Source organism: Saimiri boliviensis, chromosome 1 (genome assembly GCF_048565385.1).
Source record: "Saimiri boliviensis isolate mSaiBol1 chromosome 1, mSaiBol1.pri, whole genome shotgun sequence".
In the NCBI taxonomy this organism is placed as follows: domain Eukaryota; kingdom Metazoa; phylum Chordata; class Mammalia; order Primates; family Cebidae; genus Saimiri; species Saimiri boliviensis.
This window is the reverse complement of record NC_133449.1, coordinates 155,078,208-155,102,305: the sequence shown is the minus strand read 5'-3', so window position 1 is coordinate 155,102,305 and position 24,098 is coordinate 155,078,208. Positions and strand designations below refer to the sequence as shown.

At 44.4% G+C, this 24,098-nt stretch overlaps 2 protein-coding genes across 4 annotated transcripts in view; one reads left to right on the top strand and one right to left on the bottom strand.

Moving 5' to 3' along the window:
* Positions 1-1,919: 1,919 nt before the first annotated feature.
* Positions 1,920-18,332, top strand: CNOT8 (CCR4-NOT transcription complex subunit 8). Its single transcript, XM_039469579.2, has 7 exons — positions 1,920-2,231; positions 7,005-7,193; positions 8,696-8,889; positions 13,301-13,462; positions 14,770-14,914; positions 15,589-15,699; positions 16,840-18,332. Exons 2-7 carry the CDS (start codon positions 7,077-7,079, stop codon positions 16,987-16,989), a joined length of 879 nt encoding a protein of 292 aa, XP_039325513.1. The 5' UTR covers positions 1,920-2,231; positions 7,005-7,076; the 3' UTR covers positions 16,990-18,332.
* Positions 14,967-24,098, bottom strand: part of GEMIN5 (gem nuclear organelle associated protein 5) — a 64,434-nt gene continuing 55,302 nt past the window's right edge. For 2 of the 3 annotated variants that reach the window (XM_039477993.2, XM_074378810.1), the window contains exon 28: positions 14,967-23,883. In XM_039477993.2, the coding sequence (XP_039333927.2) occupies positions 23,716-23,883 (168 nt within the window). In that variant the 3' untranslated portion in view covers positions 14,967-23,715. The remainder of the gene's footprint in view (positions 23,884-24,098) is intronic. The other variant, XR_012511952.1, reaches the window with a different exon arrangement.

Genomic DNA, 24,098 nt, shown 5'->3' with positions numbered 1-24,098 from the left:
ATCTCAAATAGCAATAGAGTTTTATTCTCAAATATGAAATGATATCACTGAATATATTCTTTTTCAACTACCCTCTCATTTGGAGCTCGCTTCTGACTGGGAAGTAGTGACTTCTGGAAAATTATTCTAATTTTGCAATATCCATGAGTACAGCATCATAACCATTGTTCAAAACGGAACACTCCAATGCCTCCTAAAATACGATCCATCTGTGTTTGCTTTATATTTATCTTCAATAATTGAGAAACGAACACCCACTTCTGGGTGAGGGGTGATGGTGAGGCTGAAGACAGTGTTTCCTTTCTGTTTCAGCGCACACCCCAGGCCCAGTGCTACAGGAAAAAACAAAATTCCAAGAAAGGATTGGGAAGGCCGCTTTTCATGTGACTGCTGCCTGCCTGTCAGCGCCAGCCTTTCCTGACTAATTACAATTGGGTGAAAGCACATTAGAAACCCACAGAACTGACTGGCGGAAGGGGGAAGCTTGTGTTCTCCATCAGTGTATTCCTCAACCTAATCACTGGTTAGTCTTGCAGCGGAGCTAATAAACAGCGACTGTTTCAGAGAAAGCAAACTGAGACATGCTATTTATTGAACGCTCTTTTGTATCTTCCTTGGTGCGGGGTGTTTTTCCAATTAACCATTTAATCTTCACAAGCCCTTCGTATTCTTATTTAGTAGATAAAGAGCTAGACACTCATTTGGAGGGGAGAAGAGGAGGACCAGAGTTCAGAAAGCTCATTCGATGCTCTGAACGCTGGAGGCTGCAGCTAGGAGTTCAGCTCCCTGGAGAATAGCTTTTGGGAATCCCGTTTGAAATTGCCGCTCACGGCCAGTTGGCTTTCAGCCCAGGAACTGGAAGGAGGGTTCTGGAGAATCCCCTTGGGGGGAAATGCTTAAAAGTGCAAAGTGCATCTAACAGTAGGAGCCTCTCTCTCGGTCACTAGGCGCGCATCTGCTGTTCGCTTCCCAGCCGCCCCTCAAGCACAAGCATCAGGGAGAAGAACCCGAGCCGCCCCCCACGTGCTGAGGGCCGCCCCCCGCGTCGTCTCGGGAACAAGGGCGGGGCGCCGGCGGGAGCGGCGGAGGGCTGCCCGCCGCCGACGCTTTGTCTTCCACCCCCCGCAGCGAGCACGAGGCCGCGGCGCGCCCAGGCCGCTCACATTGTGCCCACGGCGGGCGCCAGCCATGAGCCCTCTCTTCTAGCAGGATTAAAGGGAACAAGTGGCTGGCAGAGGGGCCCTAGGAACTCCTGGGCGAGGCCCGGGCCCGCGGGTCTCCACCCGCAGGGGTTTTGGAGCCGGGCCGTGCCCGCGCTGGCTGGGCGCTGCGTCCCCGGGAGGGACGAGGGAGCAACCTCGGCGGGCCCCTGCGGGCCAGTTGCTATGGCAACGCTCCTCGCCCGGCTCGGAGAGGCCGGGAGGGAGGCGGGCCCTGGCGGACGTCACCCAGACTCGGCCTCGGGGAGCCGCCCCACCCCTAATTGTTTGCCAGATAGATGCTTTGGAAGTGAGGACTCTAGGGGGCCCCATTCGAACCGAAAGCCCCGACAGCCTCTTTCCCGGTCAACGTTTTTAACCGTCCTTCAAAGCCAGGAGGAGGGGCGTGGTAATTCGGGGGGTTTGTTCGGAAGAGCACCGCCATTTCCCCAGCCTTCGGATTGTTCCAGGCCGCGCCCACGGTGGGGGGGTCTAGTTCTAGGCCACGCCCCTTCCTTGTTCGCGCGGAAAGAGGACCAAAATGGAGGAGTAGGGATCTTGATTAAACGGAGCGGGCGCAGCGAATCTGGCGAAGAGAACCGCGGGAGGGCGGTCTTCCGCCAGCGTGCTGGGGGCCGCCGCGCCTCACCTCTTCGGCGGCGCCCTGTGGGTTCTGCGGCTGCGCGCTGCTTTCACCGGCAGAGCGAACCCGCACGGAGTCGCAGGGGCGCGCAAAGGGGGAGGAGCGGGCATGACCAGGCGCGCGCGCGTCTGCGGTGACTCTAGGGAGCAGGCGAGTCGGGCGGATCGGGTGGGTAGAGTGGTGCCGTCCCGTTGTTTGGTGGGAGGTGCGTAAGGCCGCTCTGGGCGCTGGGGCGCCCATCTCGCTGGTTCGTTCGGTTCTAGGAGCGGATCCGGGGTAGAGGGAGGAGAGCTCCGGGTCAAGGACCGCCGCCGCCGCCGTCGGGGAGTCGGCCCGCCCGCCCGCCCGCCCGCCAGCCCGCCGGCGCCTCGCGTGCCCTGCCGGTCACGGTAAGCAGGCCTGCGCTGGCCGGAAAGTGGAGCGTGAGATGAGAGCGTGTGAGAGACCATCGGGGGTCTGTAGGGGGAAGGGGAGCGGGGGGCATGGGGCAGGGGCGGGGTGTGTGAGGAGGAGGGGAAGCCCCGCCGAGAGTGGTGATAGTCATGGCTGCCGCCACACGGTGATGTTCCAGTGATACGGACGCGGACTTGACAGAGCACCTCATACGCTTCATTTTAACTTGTATTCCAGTCCTCCGAGGTGCGCGCTAGGATCCAACCCACTTTATCAGACAGGAAAACCGAGGCGCGAAATCGGTTCAGTGGCTCATGCAAGAACACACAACGGCTACGTGGCCCGGCCTGGCTTCCAACTTAGTTCTTTTAGTCCTCAGGCCCGTCATCTTAACTTTGCTTTGCCAAGCACAACAAAGAAAAATGGAGTATCAGAAGGAGGAGGACAGAGTGTGGTTTGAAGGGGAAAGATGGTGATACACGGGAAGAGAATGATGATGGGAGACCGAGTCGCGGAGGGGACCTGAATTTGGAACCCTGCGGGCCTCCCCCTTCTAACTCGCCTCCCCCTCCTTAGTTCTTGCGGTCCCGCAACTTTTTCTTGCTGTTTATTGCTTTAGGAGTGGAGGAGCCAACTCACAGAGCTGGGCCATTAGGGTGGTTTTGAGAAGTCTGAACTGCGCTTCAGTCCAGGGCAGTGCCTTGAGACAGCGTTTCGGGTAGGGGAGAGTCAGAGGATGGTGGCAGCCTAGTTTGCAGAGGACCCTCTTAAACGCCGCTATTTATTTCTTCAGACGTGCCGCTTCCTTTTCTATCTCATTTACACACGGCAAAGTCTTTGTTCAGTCCTCTAGAATAGGGAAGTGATGTTTATTGTTTCCTTGTACACTTGGGCTTAAACAAACAAAATCAGAGTCTACATTTCTTTTTCCGAGCAAGGCCTTGATTGCTTGCAGAGAAAACTTTCCGGTGGCTTTATCATTAGTTGCCCTTCAGAGCTTTCCTGTGTAAATAAGGAGCTATATGTTTTGGAGAAAGTTTACACTGTAGGTCAACGGGAGCGATCTGAACATATTGCACTGCAGGTCAGCACAGGGCAGGGACTTAAGTAATTCATACGGGTGTGTGTGTATTTGTGAAAAACCTTTCCCTCTTGCACAGTTTCCTCTGTAGCTCATGTGAGAGTCAGGTTTTTAAGTCAGCCTGTGAGGCAAACATTGTATGCGATAGAACTCCTTAAACATTCCTTAGGAAGGTGCAAGTTTGAGATTAGCATCGTGTTTCTGACTACATCTTGGACGATTTTTCCTTCAGTTTTGAAACTTATTACTGTTGCTTTGGTTGTACCCCGGATAAAGTAGTTAGGTTACCTTTAGGAGCTGTGTTGTGCAAATAATCATGTTTGAAAGGCATACAGTTGAGACGCTCTGTGAGATACTTGCACTGAGGAGGCTTAAAAGGAGGAAGACAAACCAAGGGAACGGTGTGTTTGTGATTTCTTATCTTAGGCTTATTTTGGAGCATGTGCTTACAAAGTGGAAAGTGGCAGGCAGAATTGCTGGTATGATGATGATGATTTTTTTTTTTTTTTTTTGAGACATGGTGTTGCTCAGTTGCTGATGCTGGAAGGCAGTGGCCTAATCATAGCTCACTGCTGCAGCCTCGACTTCCTGGGGCTCAAGTGATCCTCCCAGCTCAGTCTCCTGAGTAGTTGGGACTGCAGGCACACACCGCCACTTTTTGTAGAGATGGGGTCTCACTTTGTTGCCCAGGCTGGTCCTGAACTCCTGGGCTCAATTGATCCCCTTGCCTCAGCCTCTCAAAGTGCTGGGATTACAGGCATGAGACATTGCCCTGGTCCTGTTGGTATTATTTAAGTTGCTATTTTATCTTTTTGGTTTTTTTGAGACAGAGTTTTGCTCTTGTTACCCAGGCTGGAGTGCAATGCCGCGATCTCGGCTCACTGCAACCTCCACCTCCTGGGTTCAGGCAATTCTCCTGCCTCAGCCTCCTGATTAGCTGGGATTACAGGCACGCGCCACCATGCCCAGCTAATTTTTTGTATTTTTAGTAGAGATGGGGTTTCACCATGTTGACCAGGATGGTCTCGATCTCTTAACCTCGCGTGATGCACCCCGCTCGGCCTCCCAAAGTGCTGGGATTATAGGCGTGAGCCACCGTGCCCGGTCTTATCTTTTTTTTTTTTTTTTTTTTTTTCCTGAGATGGAGTCTCACTCTGTTGCCCCGGCTGGAGCACAATGGCACCATCTGAGCTCACTGCAACCTCTGCCTCCCGGGTTCAAGCGATTCTCCTGCCTCAGCCTCCTGAGTAACTGGGATTACAGGTGCCCGCCACTACGCCCAGCAAATTTTTTGTATTTTCAGTAGATACGGGGCTTCACCATGTTGGCCAGGCTGGTCTTGAACTCCTGACCTCGTGATTCAGCCGCCTTGGCCTCCCAAAGTGCTGGGATTACAGGTGTGAGCCACCGCGCTGGCCTCTTCTTTTTCTTTTCCTTTGGCCACCATATGCAGTAATTTGACTTGTTAAATTAAATGTACACAGTGTGATTCCTCTTTAATTTTTGAGTGACACCACATTCAGGGGCTTGCAAGCTATTACTTCCCCACAGATCCTAGCTAACTTTGGAGCAAAAATGGGTTACATATTTTTGCCAGTTGTCTGGCTTTTGCGGTCCTCATATATATGCCACATATGTATAACAGTGGTTAGCTTTTTAAAATCCAATTCTATTTATGAGAGAATAAAATGGAATCCTTTTGCTTTTATGGAAACATCTCAAAACTCCAGGATTGATACACCCACTTCCTCCAGAGTAGTTTATGGTTGTGTTTGAAATGATACCAAAAGGAAGGATATTATTTCAGTTAGGAAAATAAGGAATTGTCCCCAAGTTAACATTATATGGGTATAGGAAATGGTTTTACAGCCTTTGCAGGGGAGAAATCTTAAGATTAGGAATCTAAAATTCTGAGTCCCAACATTTTCTGAATTATGGTCAGATAGTGGAATTTACAGCATATTCATTCCAAACTTCTCTCTTTTCCTGATCTTTGTTGTTCTTTTGGAAGCCTTTAATAGAACAAAAACAAGAGAAGAAATGTATTCTGGCTTTAAGAAGTTTCCATTGTTTTTGGATACCACATAGTCTACCTAAGTTTAATTACTATCATTACAGAGAAAAATCTGTAAAGTATAGGATACTTTGAATAAATGGAATCTTCAAAGGTTGCTGGCAAACCAACAGTTTGATTTCTCAGAAGGTTCTTAGAGAAACGATGACACTTTATGCCAATTTTGTTTTCCTCCAGATTCTCATTGTTGCATCTGCGAATCTTGAAAGTAGGAAGCACAGATTTTCTTTGCTCTGTCCTTTAACCACTCACATTCGTTTTACTGTTTCTAGGACATGTTCTTTAAATGTATACATTAGATCCCACTATTATGTTGCAGATCCATGTGGTGGGCTTGCCTTAGAAGTACATGCCTTTATGATAAGCTCTTTTATTTATTTATTTGGTATTTTTGTAACCAAGCCTCTTAAGTTTTTTTGCCATAATAATAACAGCATTATTCAGGGACCCAATTATGTTGAATTTTTTCTCACAGAATACTTTCCCCTCCCTAATTTTTATCCTGGAAAATACACCAAAAATAAACATTCTGTTTCTGGTTCAATGATTTATACTTGCCATCTTTAGTCCTACTGTTGAATTGCTGCATAGTTTCTTTTTAATTTATGTGTTTAAAAGTAAGTACTGGCTGGGCGCAATAGCTGGCTCACACCTGTAATCGCAGCACTTTGGGAGGAGGCGGGTGGATCAAGAGGTCAGGAATTCAAGACCAGCCTGGCCAATATGGTGAAACCCCGTCTCTACTAAAAATACAAAAGTTAGCTGGGTGTGGTGGTGTGCACCTGTAGTCCCAGCTACTTAGGAGGCGGAGGCAGGAGAAGCACTTGAAACTGGGAGGCAGAGGGTGCAGTGAGCTAAGAGTACACCATTGCACCCCAGCATGGGCAACAGAGCGAGACTCCATCTCAAAAAAAAAAAAAGTAAATACTCAAATTCTGATTTTCGTTGTGGTTTTGGGGTTCAAATTAGCAAGTGGGATTGTTTATTACTACTTAAATCCCTCACTTCATGCTCTGTTCGCACAAATCTAAAGAGGCACTGGTATATCTAAAGAGGTACTGGTATTGTTAATTGCCTCTAGTTGTATTTGACTTTTGGATTCTGGAGAAGAAGAATTTCCTTTTGTGGGATGGGGGAAGAATCCCTTGCCTGTATTCATCATATGGATACGAAGGCTGGAGTGTGGGAGTTTAGATCCGTATTCTTTCAGGCTTTCAGAGATCATTGAAAATAGCTAAGATGATTCCTTTAGGACTGTTTTCATGATTTGGTCTCTGTGTAAAGTGAAGTGAAAGTCCAGGATCAGGGCGTATTTCTGGTAACTGGGGGTTATTTTAGTCGTTGGATAGTCTACAGAGGGCTGAACAACTAGTTCAGGGTAGTGGTTTCACTTCTGTGGCAGAGGACTGCTTGGGCAGAAGTTTTAGTAGCCAGTTTCTTCAAGAAAGAACTGTGTGTGCGTGTGTGTGTCAAAGTTTCCCCATCGTACAAAAAATATAATGATTTTAATGTTTTAAACTAATGAAGTGATTATAAAATATTTTGATGTATTTGTTTTGTTGACATCTTACGTGTGTGTAAACTTACATGATTTTAAAATGTTTTAAAATCTAGATCAGGTCAAACATTGTCTGGCTTGCACTCTAAAACTAGTTAGCTGAAGACGACTTCTCAGGTTTCTTCAGGATGCCGGCAGCACTTGTGGAGAATAGCCAGGTTATCTGTGAAGTGTGGGCCAGTAATCTAGAAGAAGAGATGAGGAAGATCCGAGAAATCGTGCTCAGTTACAGTTATATTGCCATGGTAAGGCGCTCTACTCTGTTTGACTCACCTTCTTTGTTACTTTTAGAGATGGGGTCTTGCTCTTTGGCCCAGGCCGGAGTGCAGTGGCTATTCAAAGATGCAGTCATAGCTCACTGCAGCCTTCAACTCCTGGACTCAAGCAGTCCTCCCACCTTACCCTCCCAGGTTGCTGGGACTACAGGCTCATAACACCATGCCCCAGCTTCACTCACCTTCTTATATGGGTTTAGGGAATGTTTAATTTGAGATTTTGAAAAGAATGAGTATATTCCACTAAAGCCATTGTAAATTAAACCTGATGGAAGGTTGTCTTGCTTTGTGAAATATCAAGGTAGTCAGTAGTAGTCTCTGAGTAGGATGTAACTTCTAGTATCTTAGAAGTCTCTAAGAAGGATATAACTTCTAGTGTCTTAGATTTTTTGTAACATTACTCTGTTTGAAAGTCTTTAAAGCAGAAGTTATGTCAATCCCTAGGGCACATCTGTTCCACAGATATGGTGAATTTGACTGTCAATGTTTATTCAAAATTGAAAAAAATTGTTGCCAGTATTTTAAAGTCAGTAGATCTTACTTAAATTCCAGATTGTTCTGGCAATATATGGTATACACCCCTGCCTGATACCGCCTGGAGAGGGAGAGATGAGTATTGTGGTAATATTAAGGGCCTCCTGTAGAGGGCCATGTGCTCTCTGTTTTATTCCAATCTGCATTGCTTGTACCATTTTCATACCTCGCTCACTTTACTCCTTTACATTAGCTGCTTGGAGTTTGTGACTCCTGCTTTAGAGATTATAGAGTTAAGTCTTTAGCTTGGAATTCAGAGCTCCTTCATCTTTTCACTCAAGCTAAGCCTGTCTCTTTATATTTTTTTCTGAATGGATGTTTCACTTCCCTGTATTTGTATTCTTATTCATATATTGTTCTCAACCTAGAATGTTCTTAATTGACTGCCTATCTACCTGTAGTTACTCAACTATTTCTATTGACATTCTGCTTATTTAAGATCAACTTGTTGTGCAAAGCTTCATGATTCTAATGTTTCTTCAGTAGATATCAACAAGATCAGTATTTTAAGATAGAATTTTTGCCAGGCATGGTGGCTGATGCCTGTAGTCTGTGCACTTTGGGAGGTCGAGGCAGGTGGATCACTTGAGACCAGCCTGGGCAACATGGTGAAACTCCATCTCTACAAAAAATACAATAATTAGCTGGGTGTGGTGGCGTGAGCTTGTAGTTCCAGCTACTAGAGAGGCTGAGGTGGGAGGATTGATTGTACCTGTGAGGTAGAGGCTGTAGGGAGCTGTGATTGTGCCACTGCACTCCAGCTTGGGTGACAGACAGAACAACCCTATCTAAAAAATAAAAAAAATAATAATTTTGTACCCAAGTTTGGGGCTTGTCACATAACTTTTATAAATGGAGGTAAAATTGTATTTATGAATTATCAATTCAGCATCCACTGTTTTGTGAAACCTTGTGATGAGAGACTTTTCCGTTTGCAGGACACAGAATTTCCAGGAGTTGTGGTGCGGCCAATTGGTGAATTTCGTAGTTCCATAGATTACCAGTATCAGCTTCTGCGGTGTAATGTTGACCTTTTAAAAATTATCCAGCTGGGCCTTACATTCACAAATGAGAAGGGAGAATATCCTTCTGGAATCAATACTTGGCAGTTCAACTTCAAATTTAACCTTACGTAAGTGATTTCTGAATAAAATTTTAAGTTTTGTTTTCACTGAATCCAGGTATGTGTTGGATAGAACAGTCAAGCAGAGGATGGAATAGGGAATGCCAACAAGTGAAGCCCTGCTTAAAGAGCTGCGGCAGTTCAGCAATGAAAAGATAAACAACCCAACTAAAATGGGCAAAAGATCTGAATAGACTTTTCTTGAAAGATAATGTACAGCTGGCCAATAAGCACATGAAAAGATGCTCAACATCAGTAGTCATGAAGGAAATGCAAATTAAACCCACATTGGGATACCACTTCATACCCCCTAGAAGGGCTACAGTCAAAAAGACATAATAAGTGTTGTTGAGGGTGTAGAGAAAATTGGAACCTTCATACATTGCTGCTGGGAATGTAGAATTTTGGGGGAAGTTTTGGAAAATAGTTTTGTAGTTCCTGAAAAGGTTAAACATAGAGTTGCCATATGACCTAGCCATTCCATTCCTAGGCAGTGGAATATTCCATGGTCTGTATATACCACATTTTGTTTATTCATCTGTTGATGGACACTTGGGTTTCTTCTACCTCTTGGCTGCTGTAGATATTGCTGCTATGAACATGGGTGTGCAAATTTCTTCAAGGTCTTACCTTCAGTTATTTGGGATGTATATCCAGGAATTTTAAAAGAAAATTTGGGGGAGACTTACCACTTTGCTGATTGCATAAAGTGGTGTTACTGTATTTCCTATCAGAACCTGCTTTGGTTAACTGGGCATCAGGAGTGTTTCATAACTTACGGGTAATTTTTTTTTCTGTCAAGACAGGGTCTCGCTTTGTTACCCAGGCTAGAGTGCAGTGGTGTGAACACGGCTCACTGCAGCCTCAATCTCCCAAGCTCAAGCAGTCCTCACACATCAGCATCAGCCCCCTGAGTAGCTGGGACTACAGGTTGCATGCCACCACACTTGGCTAATTTTTTGTAGAAAGTGATCAGCCCGCTTTGGCCTCCCAAAGTGTTGAGATTACAGGCGTGAGCTACTCTGCCTGGCAGGAGTAATTTTTTTTATTGTTGTTCATGTGTTTTGGAAATTTCCTTGAGGTTCAAGTAATTTGGGGAGATGATCTGGATCTGTCCTTTAACTGCAATTTTTAGTTTATTGTCAAAGCCTGTAGTTTGTACCATAAAAATAAAATAATACAAGGAAGAAAAATGAATAGTTTCACTGAGGGGTTTGAGTATGTATGTGTTTAAAATAATGTTTACTTGTGGCCAGGTGCGGTGGCCCACGCCTGTAATTCCAGCACTCTTGGGACACCAAGGTGGGTGGATCACTTGAGGCCATGAGTTCAAGACCAGCCTGGGCAACATAGTGAAACCCCATCTTAATTAAAAATATAAAAATTAGCTTGACATGGTGGTGGGTGCCTGTAATCCCAGCTACTCGGAGGCTGAGGTGGGAGGGTCACTTTAACCTGGGAGGCAGAGGCTGCAGTGAGTTGAGATTGTGCCACTGCACTGCAGCCTAGGTGACAGAGTGAGACTCTGCCTCAAAATAATAATAATAATAATAATAATAATAATAATAATAATGATGATGATGATGATGTTGAGATTGAAGCCTAGTCATAAAAAAAAAGTTTACTTGAGATCGAAGCCTAAACAAAACAATAAAATAATGTTTATTTACATGGAAAAGAAACTTGTGATTCAATACTGGTTTTAGGGGGGAAAAAAATCGAGATTATAGTGGTTTTCTTATTGTCTAACCCAAGTTTATATGAAAAGCAAGAAAGTCTAGTGGAACAGGAGTTGTTTAGCTTATTTCCTTACTTTTGTGTTACGTGGTATTATAAATAATTCCTGTGGTTGAACTAATGGACATATCTTTACAGTGGAATATTATGCCAGTGTTACAATGGAGGAATATTGATCTGTAGAGTTGTAAGGGATGTGTATGTGTAGATAGAGAAAATAGTCTGGAAAGATCTGTAAATGGAGGTGTTAGTAATCTATCTGTGGGGTAGTATTATAAACATTAATTTTTTCAATTTTTTTCATGACAAAGAGTCTTTTAGATAATTAACTGTATACCAAGTAATAATATGTAACAAATAATATTTAATTTTGTCATCTAGTAATTTTGATTAAGAGAAACTAGAAGTAGCTCAAACAATTGCACTAGTATTCATTGTTTGAACCATTAGCAGGAATAGACTACTTTAAGTCTGGCTGCTGCTTCACGTAGGTTACTTTAGATTACTATTTACAACTTTTTCATAGATAAAGCCCCTGACCTTCATGGAAGCATCGGGAGGAAAAAAATTTATTCTTTTCTTTCTTCAAAGAACTTTTTTCCTTCCACTAGAGTTAAGAAAGAAAAAGTCAGCAATGATACATGTGTTGCTTGAGCTAAAAGGCATAGGAAAACAGACAACACATACCAATTATATTTCTAGGAAATACAAAGTAAAAAGAGAAAATCTTTCTTTTTTTAATGCGCTTTTGAAAAGATAAAAGCTTTAGGTAAGTTGGAAGTCTGTACAAAGAAGCTGGATTTGCTGCTCTCCAAGATGTGAAGGGACCTGCTATGTAATATACAGAAATCATTTACTGCCTGAAAAGTTGTAAGAATATAACTTGAGCCTTGCTAAAGCTTCATATTCCTGAGGGCATCTAAAATGCCAATCTATGGAACAGGCACTTATTTCTTCTACTCCTCTCCATTCATGTCCTAGTTTTCATGGACTTCTGGCTGATGTCACAGATAGGCCAAGAGGCTATCCATCCAAGCTTCACCCTGTTCTGCCAGAAGTAGGTCTGCAGGCTGGTCCTCTTCTCCTGGGCTTCCTTTGCCACTTGAGTGCTGCGGTTACTTTGAGATTCCAGGGCTGTGGTTTCCTTGGCCTGGACCTCTTTCTCCCTCTGCAGGTGGTACTGTTAAGTTTCACCCTCAGCTGCTGCTTTGATCTGCTTCAGCCTCTGGGTCTTTTGCTAACGGCCCTTGGATTCCTTCTCAGTGGCACATTTCTCAGCCTGTAGCAGCTGCCGGGTCCCCTGAGACTGATTGGCCATGGCGGCGGTGACTCTGAGACTGAGGCAAGCAGCCTGAATCAGCTGAAAGGTGCATTGGGTCAGCTTAGCCGGCTGCCCACAATTTGTGCCTCAGTATTTTTTTGTTGGTTGATTTTTTAAAAAAAAGTTGTTTATTTTTTCAGACAGAGTTTCGTTTTATTGACCAGGCTGGAGTACAGTGGTATGATTTTGGCTCAGTGCAACCTTTGCCTCCTGGGTTCAAGTGATTCTCATGCCTCTTGAGTGGCTGGGATTACAGGTACATGCCACCATGTTTGGTTAATTTTTGTATTTTTAGTAGAGATGAGGTTTCACCATGTTGGCCAGGCTGGTCTCAAACTCCTGGCCTCAAACGATCTGCCCGCCTTAGCCTCCCAAGTTTTGGTATTACAGTTGTGAGCCACTATGCCCAACCTATTTATTTTTGAGATAAGATCTTCCTGTGTCATCCAGACTGGGTGTGAGCACCCTCCAGTTCTTGGCCTCAAGCAGTCCTCCCAGCTCAGCCTCTGGAGTAGTTGGGACTACAGGTGCATACCACCATGCTTGGCGAGGGGTGTGTGTGTGTGTGTGTGTGTGTGTGTGTGTGCGTGCGCGCGCGTGCGCATGTGTGTATACAAGAGTCTTGCAGTGTTGCCCAGGCTCTTGCAATGTTGCCCAGGCTGGTCTGGCCTCAAGCAATCTTCCGTCTCAAGCGATCTTCCTGCCTTTTGCCTTGACCCCCCAAAGTGCTGGGATTACAGGAATGCACTTCTGTGCCTGGTCAATTCTTTTTTTTTTTTTTTTTTTTTTTTTGAGGCGGAGTTTCGCTCTTGTTACCCAGGCTGGAGTGCAATGGCGCGATCTCGGCTCACCGCAACCTCCGCCTCCTGGGTTCAGGCAATTCTCCTGCCTCAGCCTCCTGAGTAGCTGGGATTACAGGCACGTGCCACCATGCCCAGCTAATTTTTTGTATTTTTAGTAGAGACGGGGTTTCACCATGTTGACCAGGATGGTCTCGATCTCTCGACCTCGTGATCCACCCGTCTCGGCCTCCCAAAGTGCTGGGATTACAGGCTTGAGCCACCGCGCCCGGCAATTTTTTTTTTTTTTTTAATGATGACCAAATATATACATTTTATAATTGGGAAATTTATAATTAGAAAATTTAGTTTATGGAGGAAAATTTCATTTTTCTATCTGTCACAGAAATATGATGATCTACTTTGTATGCTTGTTTGAGTGCTTGAAAGAGTAAATTGATGTGTCTTTAGGAAAAGCATTTTAAAAATACTTGTACTGTAATTGTAAGATGGTGGTAATATTGTGGCCACTACTTCTGTTTCATTATTAACCAGTTAATAAATAAACACCTTGTTTTTTTAGAGAGGACATGTACTCCCAGGATTCCATAGATCTTCTTGCTAACTCAGGACTGCAGTTTCAGAAGCATGAAGAGGAGGGGATTGACACACTGCACTTTGCAGAGCTGCTTATGACATCAGGAGTGGTTCTATGCGACAATGTCAAATGGCTTTCATTTCATAGGTCAGTCTTCGGGAATGTGTATTTCTCTCTCACTTTGGGCTGCACTTGAGCAGGGAATTTAATTCTTTTTTTTTGTTGTTGTTTTTTTGGTTTTTTGTTTTGAGACGGAGTTTCGCTCTTGTTACCCAGGCTGGAGTGCAATGGCGCGATCTCGGCCCACCGCAACCTCCGCCTCCTGGGCTCAGGCAATTCTCCTGCCTCAGCCTCCTCTGAGTAGCTGGGATTACAGGCATGCGCCACCACGCCCAGCTAGTTTTTTGTATTTTTAGTAGAGACGGGGTTTCACCATGTTGACCAGGATGGTCTTGATCTCTCGACCTCGTGATCCACCCGCCTCGGCCTCCCAAAGTGCTGGGATTACAGGCTTGAGCCACCGCGCCCGGCGGGAATTTAATTCTTATTTTTTGAAGTCTTATTTCTTGACATTATTTTTGAAGTCCTAGTGACTGTTCTGTTGATCAGCAGCAGTCAGAAGTTGAATTGGTACTTGTTGCCCATGTTTCAGGTTTTCAGAAAACACTGGGGCTCGTACTGGTTTACTTCACACAGTATTTGGCTCTGTCATGTGGTTGTCAGTGGGTTTAATTCCAAATGAGAGTATGGAGGGTGGAGAGGGCCACAGCACTTGGTTATCTTTTAAGTGGCCATCCTGGAGTTTCTTAGGTACCTGAAAGCCAGATTCTCCTTATTTTACCTTCTGAGTACTTTTGGATTTTTGGTGAATTGAATCCACAACTACAAACCCTTGGGTACTTTTTTATATCTCCCATATTAGTCTGTTAGGTTGTTATGAGAAAGTTCAGACTTGGGTACCTTTTTATATCTCCCATATTAGTCTGTTAGGTTGTTATTAGAAAGTTCAGACTATAGGCTGGGCACGGTGGCTCACATCTGTAATCCCACCACCTTGGGAGGTTGAGGTGGGTGGATCACCTGAGGTCAGGAGGTCAAGAGCAGCCTGGCCACCATGGTGAAAACCCTGTCTCTACTAAAAATACAAAAATTAGCCAGGCATAGTGGCAGGCACCTGTAGTCCCAGCTACTTGGGAGGTTGAGGCAGGAAGAATTGCTTGAACCCAGGAGGCAGAGGTTGCAATGAGCCGAGATCGTGCCACTGCACTTCATCCTGGGTAGCAGAGCAAGACTATGTTTAAAAAAAAAAAAAAAGTTGAGATTATAGTATGATAAACTATTCAGGAAACGTGAAAGTTTCTGACATGAAGTAGCTTTGAGAAACAAAATGGTTGAACGCGGGGGCCTGATAACTGCTGCTTTTCTAACCTCTGTGGCTTATTCTCTCCTTGTAGTGGCTATGATTTTGGCTATATGGTAAAGTTGCTTACAGATTCTCGTTTGCCAGAAGAGGAACATGAATTCTTTCATATTCTGAATCTCTTCTTCCCATCCATTTATGATGTGAAATACCTAATGAAGAGTTGCAAAAATCTTAAGGTATATGTAATTTTTTTAATGCCAGAAATAAAAATAAGGACAGAAAAAAAGCTGACTGACTTTGCTTTATTGCTATGTATTCAGCATGCATTACTGAGTACTAGATGCCAGTGTGGTGGTGGACAGGGTATAGTAGAAAGCCGATCTCACAGATATTTGTGTGGTCACAATCCTTAACCTGGCCATGAAGGGAACCATCTGCTTCTGTTATCCTAAGGCAGGCATTCTTCACTTGAGCCCCATGAACCTAGTGAAAAGGTATAAATGCAGTTTGTTAGGGGTGGGGTCTGTGGTGTAACAGATTCTCAGAGGGGTTTTTTAACCCTAGAAGGTTTTAGAACTTGGTACCCTAATAAATTGTTGCCATAGAGCTTTGCTGTCTAGAATTAGAGTGGGATTTGCTGTTTCCTCAACCTTGCAGCTTTGATTTTAAAGGCAGAGATCTGGCAAAATTAACAACATAGAAAGGAAAGGAGGAAAACGTAGAATGTAGCACAATATATCATTTGGAAAAAGGGAAGAAAAGAGCGAAAAAGAGGAAACTAAGGCCTGCTAAGTAAGTGGGCTCTCCCCACTTCTTGCCGGAATTTACTGAACTCATAACTGGACTTAGTTGACTCCAGTGGAGACGTGTTGGGTCTCTAATATTACCTTTGTTTTCCTTACATCTGCAGGGAGGTCTTCAGGAAGTTGCTGATCAGTTGGATTTGCAGAGGATTGGAAGGCAGCACCAGGCAGGCTCAGACTCACTGCTGACAGGAATGGCTTTCTTCAGGATGAAAGAGGTAAGCTTCCTTGAATGTGATCAGGGACCTCTTGGTAGTAATTTGCTGAAGGCTAAGAAGTTAGTGGTGGATGGTCTGTGTGGGCTGAGGTTTGTTGAACTTTTTTTTTTTTGAGATGAAGTCTCACTCTGTCGCTCAGGCTGGAGTGCACTGGTCTCAGCTCATTGCAACCTCTGCCTCCTGAGTTTAAGTTATTCTTGTGCCTCAGCCTCCCAAGTAGCTGGGATTACAGGTGCCTGCCACCACGCCTGGCTAATTTTTTGTATTTTTAGTAGAGACGGGGTTTCACAATCTTGGCCAGGCTGATCCTGGAACTCCTGATCTTGTGATCCATCCGCCTCTGCCTCCCAAAGTGCTGGATTACAGGCGTGAGCCACTGTGCCCAGCCGAGCCTTTCTTTACTATTAGGTTTTTTTTTTTTTTCTAGTTTGTGATATTTTCAAGGCTTTAGGAAGGCTGGGAGGTGCTGATGTGGTAGTGTTTTTTTGTTGTTGTTGTTGTTGTTTTTTTTTTCTGAAACGGAGTTTCACTCTTGTTACCCAGGCTGGAGTGCAATGGCGCGATCTCGGCTCACCGCAACCTCCGCCTCCTGGGTTCAGGCAATTCTCCTGCCTCAGCCTCCCGAGTAGCTGGGATTACAGGCACGCGCCACCATGCCCAGCTAATTTTTTGTATTTTTAGTAGAGACGGGGTTTCACCATGTTGACCAGGATGGTCTCGATTTCTCGACCTCGTGATCCACCCGCCTCGGCCTCCCAAAGTGCTGGGATTACAGGCTTGAGCCACCGCGCCCGGCTTTTTTTTTCTTTTTTAAGACGAGTCTCACTGTTGCCCAGGCTGGAGTGCAATGGCCCAATTTTGGCTCACTGCAACCTCTGCTTCTTGGGTGCAAGTGATTCTTCCACCTCAGCCTCCCAAATAGCTGAGATTACAGGCATGTGCTACTATGCCTGGTTAATTTTTGTATTTTCAGTAGAGATGGAGTTTCACTCCCGGCTGGTCTTGACCTCCTAACCCCAAGTGATCTGCCCAACTTAGCCTCACAAAGGACTTGGATTAAAGGTGTGAGCCACTGCACCTGGCCAGACGTGATAGTGTTTATACTTGTCATGACTCATGGTTCTCTGTCCCATTCTGCAGTTGTTTTTTGAGGACAGCATTGATGACGCCAAATACTGTGGGCGGCTCTATGGCTTAGGCACAGGAGTGGCCCAGAAGCAGAATGAGGACGTGGACTCTGCGCAGGAGAAGATGAGCATCCTGGCGATCATCAACAACATGCAGCAGTGACGGTACCAGGCTCTGCGGGGCGGGCCTCAGCCCAGATTGGTGCTTACTGTGCTGACTGTGTACTTACCTTCCCCAAGAGAAAATGCTTCTTTTGAGCAAACTGTACCTACCATCTGCACTGAGCAGAAAGACTTGTTTTACCGAAGACAAAAGATGTCTTTATTTTAGATCCAGAAGAGAGGAGTTTGCTCTGAATTTGTAAACAAGTCTTCCCTGTTCCTCATCCCCAGGTCTCTCCTCTCCGGTTGCCTCTTGCCACCAGCATCCATGGCTCATTTGACACCTTTTTAAATATCCAGGACAAGTCTGAAACAAACTAGTAAAATGTATATAACTCTTACCTGTTGTCATTCTTTTTTTAAAAAATTTGTTGCTACTCTGATAATGAAGATTCTTGCTCTGATTCTCAGCTGAGCTGAGGGCTTCCAGGGAAAATGGAACAAAATGGTGTTCTCATGTAATGAGTTACAGATACTGTCTTCCTTTCCTTTTCTAACCCTTCTTGAAGACATTTGCTTTCCTCACACTTCATAGTCTTTCTTTACTTATTACTATATGGAAATGAATTGCTCAGTGCTGAAATTTGAAGACCAGATAATGAAACATAAAAGCAAACAATTTGCTGAATCTGTCTACCCTTCATTATGAGAACTCCAGAATGAATGTTGACCACTGAAGCGTCTTTAAGTCTGTGTGTTCCTTTGTGCCACTGAGGCTTGCTGTCACATATACGTCATCTGAAGTCATCTGAAATTTTTGTATAATATCCTGGATTTGATCCTGAAGGAAACTAGTTAAGATCAGATTTTTGGGTCGTGTCTGTTGTAGTTTCAATAATGTGATTTCAGCTGGTCATCTGGATTCTCCCACTTCTCCATTTTCCCTGCTTTTCCTTCCAGCAAACCTGAAACGTTAGGGAGATGGATTAATGTGAGTACCAGGAATATGTCTTTAAAAAGGTAGAGTAGTTACATGTAAACAGGCAGGAAGATAATTTGGGTTCTTGAGTTGTTTTGCAGTAATATCCCACAACTGGGGTAGGAAGCTCAGGACTTTTTTTTTTTTTTTTTTTTTTAAAGCTAGTCATTTAAAAAGTATACTGTATTTTTTTGATTGACTACAGTATGGACAATTTCAAAAAACCAAAACCCCTTTTGGATTGGTAGAAATAAAAACTGGTAACTCGCTGAAGTGAATGAATGGTTTTGCATTTTAGCTTATGGAAAACTCAATTTGAAATGATTAAAAAATGTCAAGTATTATAAGCTGGTATTTAAGATGATTGTAAATATTATTTATGTTTTTAATTTTGTAAAATAAAGATTTCTTTTTAACCACTGGCATTAAGGTTTGGTCTTTCGTAGCTATGGACTGCTAACTCTGGAAGATGGTCATTTGCCATCAGTGACATGAGCATCTTGCCTTCATTGTTCCCAAGTTGGCTTACTTACAAAATAGCACTTGGTAGGAAGCTTTTCATGAGCACCTGTGTAAATGGAATTGCCTCTTCATACTAAGACCCAGATTGTTGGGTCTTTATAGATTAAACCAGTATTTTTTGGGGTCACTCCATTATATGTGGTGGATCAGCTTGTTAATTAGTGGGATTCTTTTAAACAACCTGAACTTCAGCTATCCTACAGTCGGCTCAAGACTTTGTTTCCACCCATTTCTATTGACACAAGATGTGGGGTTTTAAGGAGTCTAATACAGGGGCAGATAGGGAATTCTGACTGGGAAGTTGACACAGATTTACCAGTATAACTTGTGGTGAAACAGCAGTTAGTGGTTCTCAACGAGGGTGCCCTGGCATGCTGGTGACTGAGCCCTATGCAGATACCTTCCAAATTTAAATAACAGGTTTTAATATTTTCTACAATTGAGGACTTACATGTCAGGAAAAATGCTGAGATAAAGGGCTGAGGAACTCAGTGTTGACTGTGGGGTTTGGTCATTGAATGTGAAAGTTAATTTAGAGTACTGCTTTGGCAAGAAAGAGTACAAGTCTATTAGAACTGGCAAGAACTTGGTATGTATGCGTGCACGTGTGAGTGCCATCCTTAAAAGTGGATGACACTGTAGGGTAACCAAGAGAATAATCTCTGGTGTAATTTTTTTTTTTTTTTTTGATACGGTCTCTCTCTCTCTGTCGTCCAGGCTGGAGTTCAGCGGCACAATCCTGGCTCACTGCAACCTAACCCACCCGAGTACCTGGGACTACAGGCCCATGCCACCACACCCAGCTAATTTTTATATCTTTTAGTAGTGATGGGGGTTTCACCAGTGGGCAAGCTGGTGTCAAATTCCTAACCTCAAGTGATCTGCTTGTCAGGGCCTCCCAAAGTGCTGAGATTACAGGCATGAGCCACCATGCCCGGCTTGTAATTTTTTTTTTTTTTTTTTTTTTTTTTTTTTTTTTTTTTTGAGATGGCGTCTTGCTCCATTGCCCAGACTGGAGTGCAGCTGCACAATCTCGGCTCACTGCAACCTCTGCCTCCCGGATTTATACAACTTTCCTGCCTCAGCCTCAAACATGTGCCACCATGCCTAGCTAATGTTTGTATTTTTAATAGACAGGGTCTCTCCATGTTGGCCAGGCTGGTCTTGAACTCCTGACCTCAGGTGATTTTGAAAGCTTATGGAAAAGTGCTAGGATTACAGGTGTGAGCCACTGTGCCTGGCTGTAATTCACTTTTAAAATTTTATTATTTATAGAGATGGGAGCTTGCTATGTGCTCAGGCTGGCCCTGAACTCTTGGCCCCAAGCAATCCTCCTGCTTCAGCCTTCTTAGTATCCAGGACAGGGTCCCCAAACTTTTTACACAGGGGGCCATTTCACTGTCCCTCAGACTGTTGAAGGCCGGACTATGCAAGGTGTGACACCCTTCACAGCCAGCACTGCTGCCTCCACTATCCCAGACAGCGGTATACAGTGTCACAGGCCCAGCACCGCCTCCAGCGCTGTATACAGGGAAGGCGGTGATCAGCCTGTGACACTGTATACAGCGTCCTGGACATCTGCAGCAGTGGTGGCCTCTTCTGTGGGAAGCCCACTGCTGCACGTTTCCCTATTATAAGACACCTCCTAAAAATAAGACAGCCCCCGTCTTTTGGGGGTAAAATTAATATAAGACAGGGTCTTATAATAGGGGGAACATGGCGTTTGTAGTAATGTTGGGGGAGACTTTTGGGCAAAGGGAGGTTATAGGGGCCATTATGTTGTTGTACATTTGGGGGAGTATGGGGGCCGTTGTACTGTGTAGTAATGGTTACAGTGCTTTGCCTTTCTTCCTACTTCTGCTGTTATTTCACACTGCTTCCGGTGATGTGGGGCACCCGCAGCCGCAGACCAGATGTGCATCACATGACGTGCTTCTGGAGCCGTGACGCATGTGTCCCGCATCACCGGAAGTAGTACCGTACGTGAGCGACACCGTGCTTTGCAACGCCGCCACTTACAGTACTCCGGGAGCACAGGATGCAGATGCATCACTTTCATTGGACCACCAGTGAAAGAGGTGCCCCTTCCTCAAGTGGGGGGGGGCGTGGATAAATGGCCTCAGGGGGCCGCATGCGGCCTGCGGGCCGTAGTTTGGGGACCCCTGATCTAGGACTATACGTGTGCACCACAGCACCAGGCAACTGAGCACAATTCAGTTCCTCCATCTATACTGCCAAACATTCTTGAATTCCAGTGTTCTGCTAACCCAAGAAGGGTGACTACCCACCACAAGCCTAGTTGTTAGCCAGTGCTGGTATGAATGAGCTCAGTTCTTATCAGGAGGCAGAGAGTTTGTAAAGGCTGGGGTCAGTCTTGGGTAAACCACGTTCAAGATTTTTATCCAAGAGCAATAGGAAACTACCGAAAGGTTTTTAAACAGGGAATTGATGAACTCTGATTTGTGATTTAGCAGTCACTGCTAACGTGAAGAATGGAGAACGAGGAAGAGCAGATTCACAGAAACATGGGGAGGCCAATGCCGTCATCCGGGTAATGGGATGGTGGTTTGGACTCCTGGGGAGGTTCAGAGACATTAGATTACTTTAGATGGGGATAAAGAACCAAAATAAATTGCGTGTGGGGCACAGTGGCTTATGCCTAAAATCCTAGCACTTTGGGAGGCTGAGGTGGGCAGATCATGACGTCAAGAAATTGAGACTATCCTGGCCAACATGGTAAAACCCCATCTCTACTAAAAATACAAAAATTAGCTGGACATGGTGGCATGTGCCTGTAGTCCCAGCTACTTGAGAGGCTGAGGCGGGAGAATTGCTTGAAGCCGGGAGGTGGAGATTGCAGTGAGCTGAGATTGTGCCACTGCACTCCAGCCTGGTGACAGAGCGAGACCTCATCTCAAAAAAAAAAAAAAAATAATAATTGCTTTAGTGATACATCCTTTTCACTCAGAAAGTTAACTTGGTGCTTTGGCTCTTTGTGGTTCTGATAATTAGGGAGCTATAAATTAAAAACATTTTTTCAAATTGTGATAGCTTGAGTACATTATACAGTATTGGAAAGAAGAGAGGTCTTTTAAAAATTGACTTTTCAGGCTGGGTGTGGTGACTCACGCCTGTAATCCCAGCACTTTGGGAGGCCAAGGCCAAGGCAGGTGGATCACGAGGTCAGGAGTTTGAGACCAGCCTGGCCAAGATGGTGAAACCCCATCTCTACTAAAAATACAAAAATTAGCCAGGAGTGGTGGCAGGTACCTGTAATCCCAACTATTTAGGAGGCTGAAGCAGGAGAACTGCTTGAACACAGGAGATGGAGGTTGCAGTGAGCCAAGGTCATGCCACTGCACTCTAGGCAGGGCAACAAAGCAAAGCTCTGTCTCAAAAAAAAAAAAAAAAAAAAAAAAAAAAAATGACTTGTCATTTTTATTGCTTAGTTTTCAAACAGTATTTATTTATTTATTTATTGAGATGGAGTTTCACTCATTACCCAGGCTGGAGTGCAATGGCGTGATCTCGGCTCACCGCAACCCCTGCCTCCTGGGTTCAGGCAATTCTCCTGCCTCAGCCTCCTGAGTAGCTGGATTACAGGCACGCGCCACCACACCCAGCTAATTTTTTGTGGTTTTACTAGAGACGAGGTTTTGCTATGTTCGCCAGGCTTGTCTCAAACTCCTGTCCTCAAGTGATTCACTTGCCTTGGCCTCCCAAAGTGTTGGGATTACAGGCATTAGCTACAGCACCCGGCCTCAAATAGTAAATCTTGTTCTTACCAAAACAGTAACTGAGGAGCATGCAGGACTCCTCCATCCACAGGTGATGCTTTTGACAGATCATAAAGGAATTTAGAATCCTAGTTGACGATACTGCTGTTTACTCAAGTGGAGGGGAATGTATTTTTTCCATCTCTGTAAGTAAAGTTCATTTTGGCAGTTTGCAGAATTGGTGCCCAGTTCTCTAGCCAGCCACGCCTATTTATGTCTTTGTAATCAAGAAAGATTCTCCATCCCTCATAACAAAGCATCATCTTCCTAAAGTTCACTTAACTGTATAAAGAACTGTGAGGATCTATAGTATTTCCAAGTTTATCAAACTCTACTGCTAGGCACATATACGTCTTTAAAAACTGTCTCAAACTTTTTCCTTCCTGGGACACACTGTACATGAATTTCATTCTTACCATCCCAACAACCCCAACCCTAGAAATTAATTGAAAATGAACTACATGCTTGAGCAGTAAAGGCGTCACAACGAATACCAGAGGAAAACAGTTCAATTATCTGGAAGGAGTGCTTTTTCCCACACCCATGTCAGATTCTGATTTTCCCAACCTAGCAACTGTGATACTACAGAAATATCTGCTCCTGACACTGTTCAAGTGTTAAAATAAGGAGGAGAGAAAAAAGGATTTGTAACTAAATAGTACTTAGGGTCCCAATAGTTGGAGTCCAATAATCCAAAGGTCTTCTATGCAAAATTAGGAATATGCATTTTTCTCCAAAGAGTATCCATGGCTTTAATCTGATTCTCAAAAGGATCCTATGATCCAAGAAAGTTTAAGAACCATTAAAACAGTAATTTATTCCTAAGCTATTTCACTGCCATCAATCCATTTCTTATAAAACTGAAGGGAAAACACATATTTGAATCACTTCTTCCAAAGCTTTAGTAAGTGATCGCTTCAAATAAGCAATTACATAAAACAAAAAAATGAAATTTCCAACCTAAAATTCAGACAGGGCAGTCAACATGATGGTTAAGGCCTATTTCATATTCAAACTTCAATCTATGAAAGAGTAGAGGGGGAAGGTTCTCTTTTTTCAAATTAAATATTATAAAAACAATTTTAAAAAGATAGTCATAAAATGCAGCAACTCCATCTCAAGCATGACGTTTCTGATCAGATGAAGTATTTATAAAGGTAGCTTGTGTTTTCAGCACATAACACTTTGGGTGATGACACAAGTTTCTCCTCTTTGGGTGAAACCTGCATAAGGCTTTAGAGAAGACCAGCACTCTGCAGGTGTTTGTTCTGAGTAACAACTGCTAGCTTTTCATGATCTTCCCTCCAGGAGGAGACTACAACTGAATCTAAAGTCAGATCCACTGTGTCTATTGTTACGTAGAGTTGATTCAAACTTAACCCTCATTTGTATTCTTTTGGATTACTGCAAAAACATCAGGGACCAGAGTGAATGTCTGGTGAGGTGTAACTGCAGACGTGAAAGGTGTCAAACATTTTCAATTTGGCAGTTTCTTCAAGGTTGTGAAAATTCATATGCAGAAGGTCTGGCGGTGCCTTGTGTAAGTTTTAGTGTTGCCGTATTTCCGAAGGAGCTCTTGGGCCTGCTGCTGCATTTCCTGGGTCAGACAGTCAGGAAAGTGGGACCTGATGAGAAGCAGGACGAGGCAGCACTCCAGCACATCTGGGAAGGGCCAGGCCTGAAAGATGACAAGACGATGAGTAAGGAAACATTTGCAAAAGAGCCACAAACACCTGTTCAGAAGGCACCAGAAACTCAGGTTCACCTACAGACACTTCTTGGACACAGCTGAGCCAGTTCTCTCCTAAGGCAGTGTCCTTTCTCTTCAACAGTTACTTCAAGGAGAGATGACACTCAAAACTGGGACGGCTACTGGGATGTCCTCCTCAATGG

Coding starts and splice junctions, on each gene's coding strand:
- CNOT8 (XM_039469579.2), top strand. CDS start 7,077: ATGCCGGCAGCACTTGTGGAGAATAGCCAGGTTATCTGTGAAGTGTGG. Junction 8,890..13,300: donor AACTTCAAATTTAACCTTAC/GTAAGTGATTTC, acceptor TTGTTTTTTTAG/AGAGGACATGTACTCCCAGG. Junction 14,915..15,588: donor AGAGTTGCAAAAATCTTAAG/GTATATGTAATT, acceptor TTACATCTGCAG/GGAGGTCTTCAGGAAGTTGC.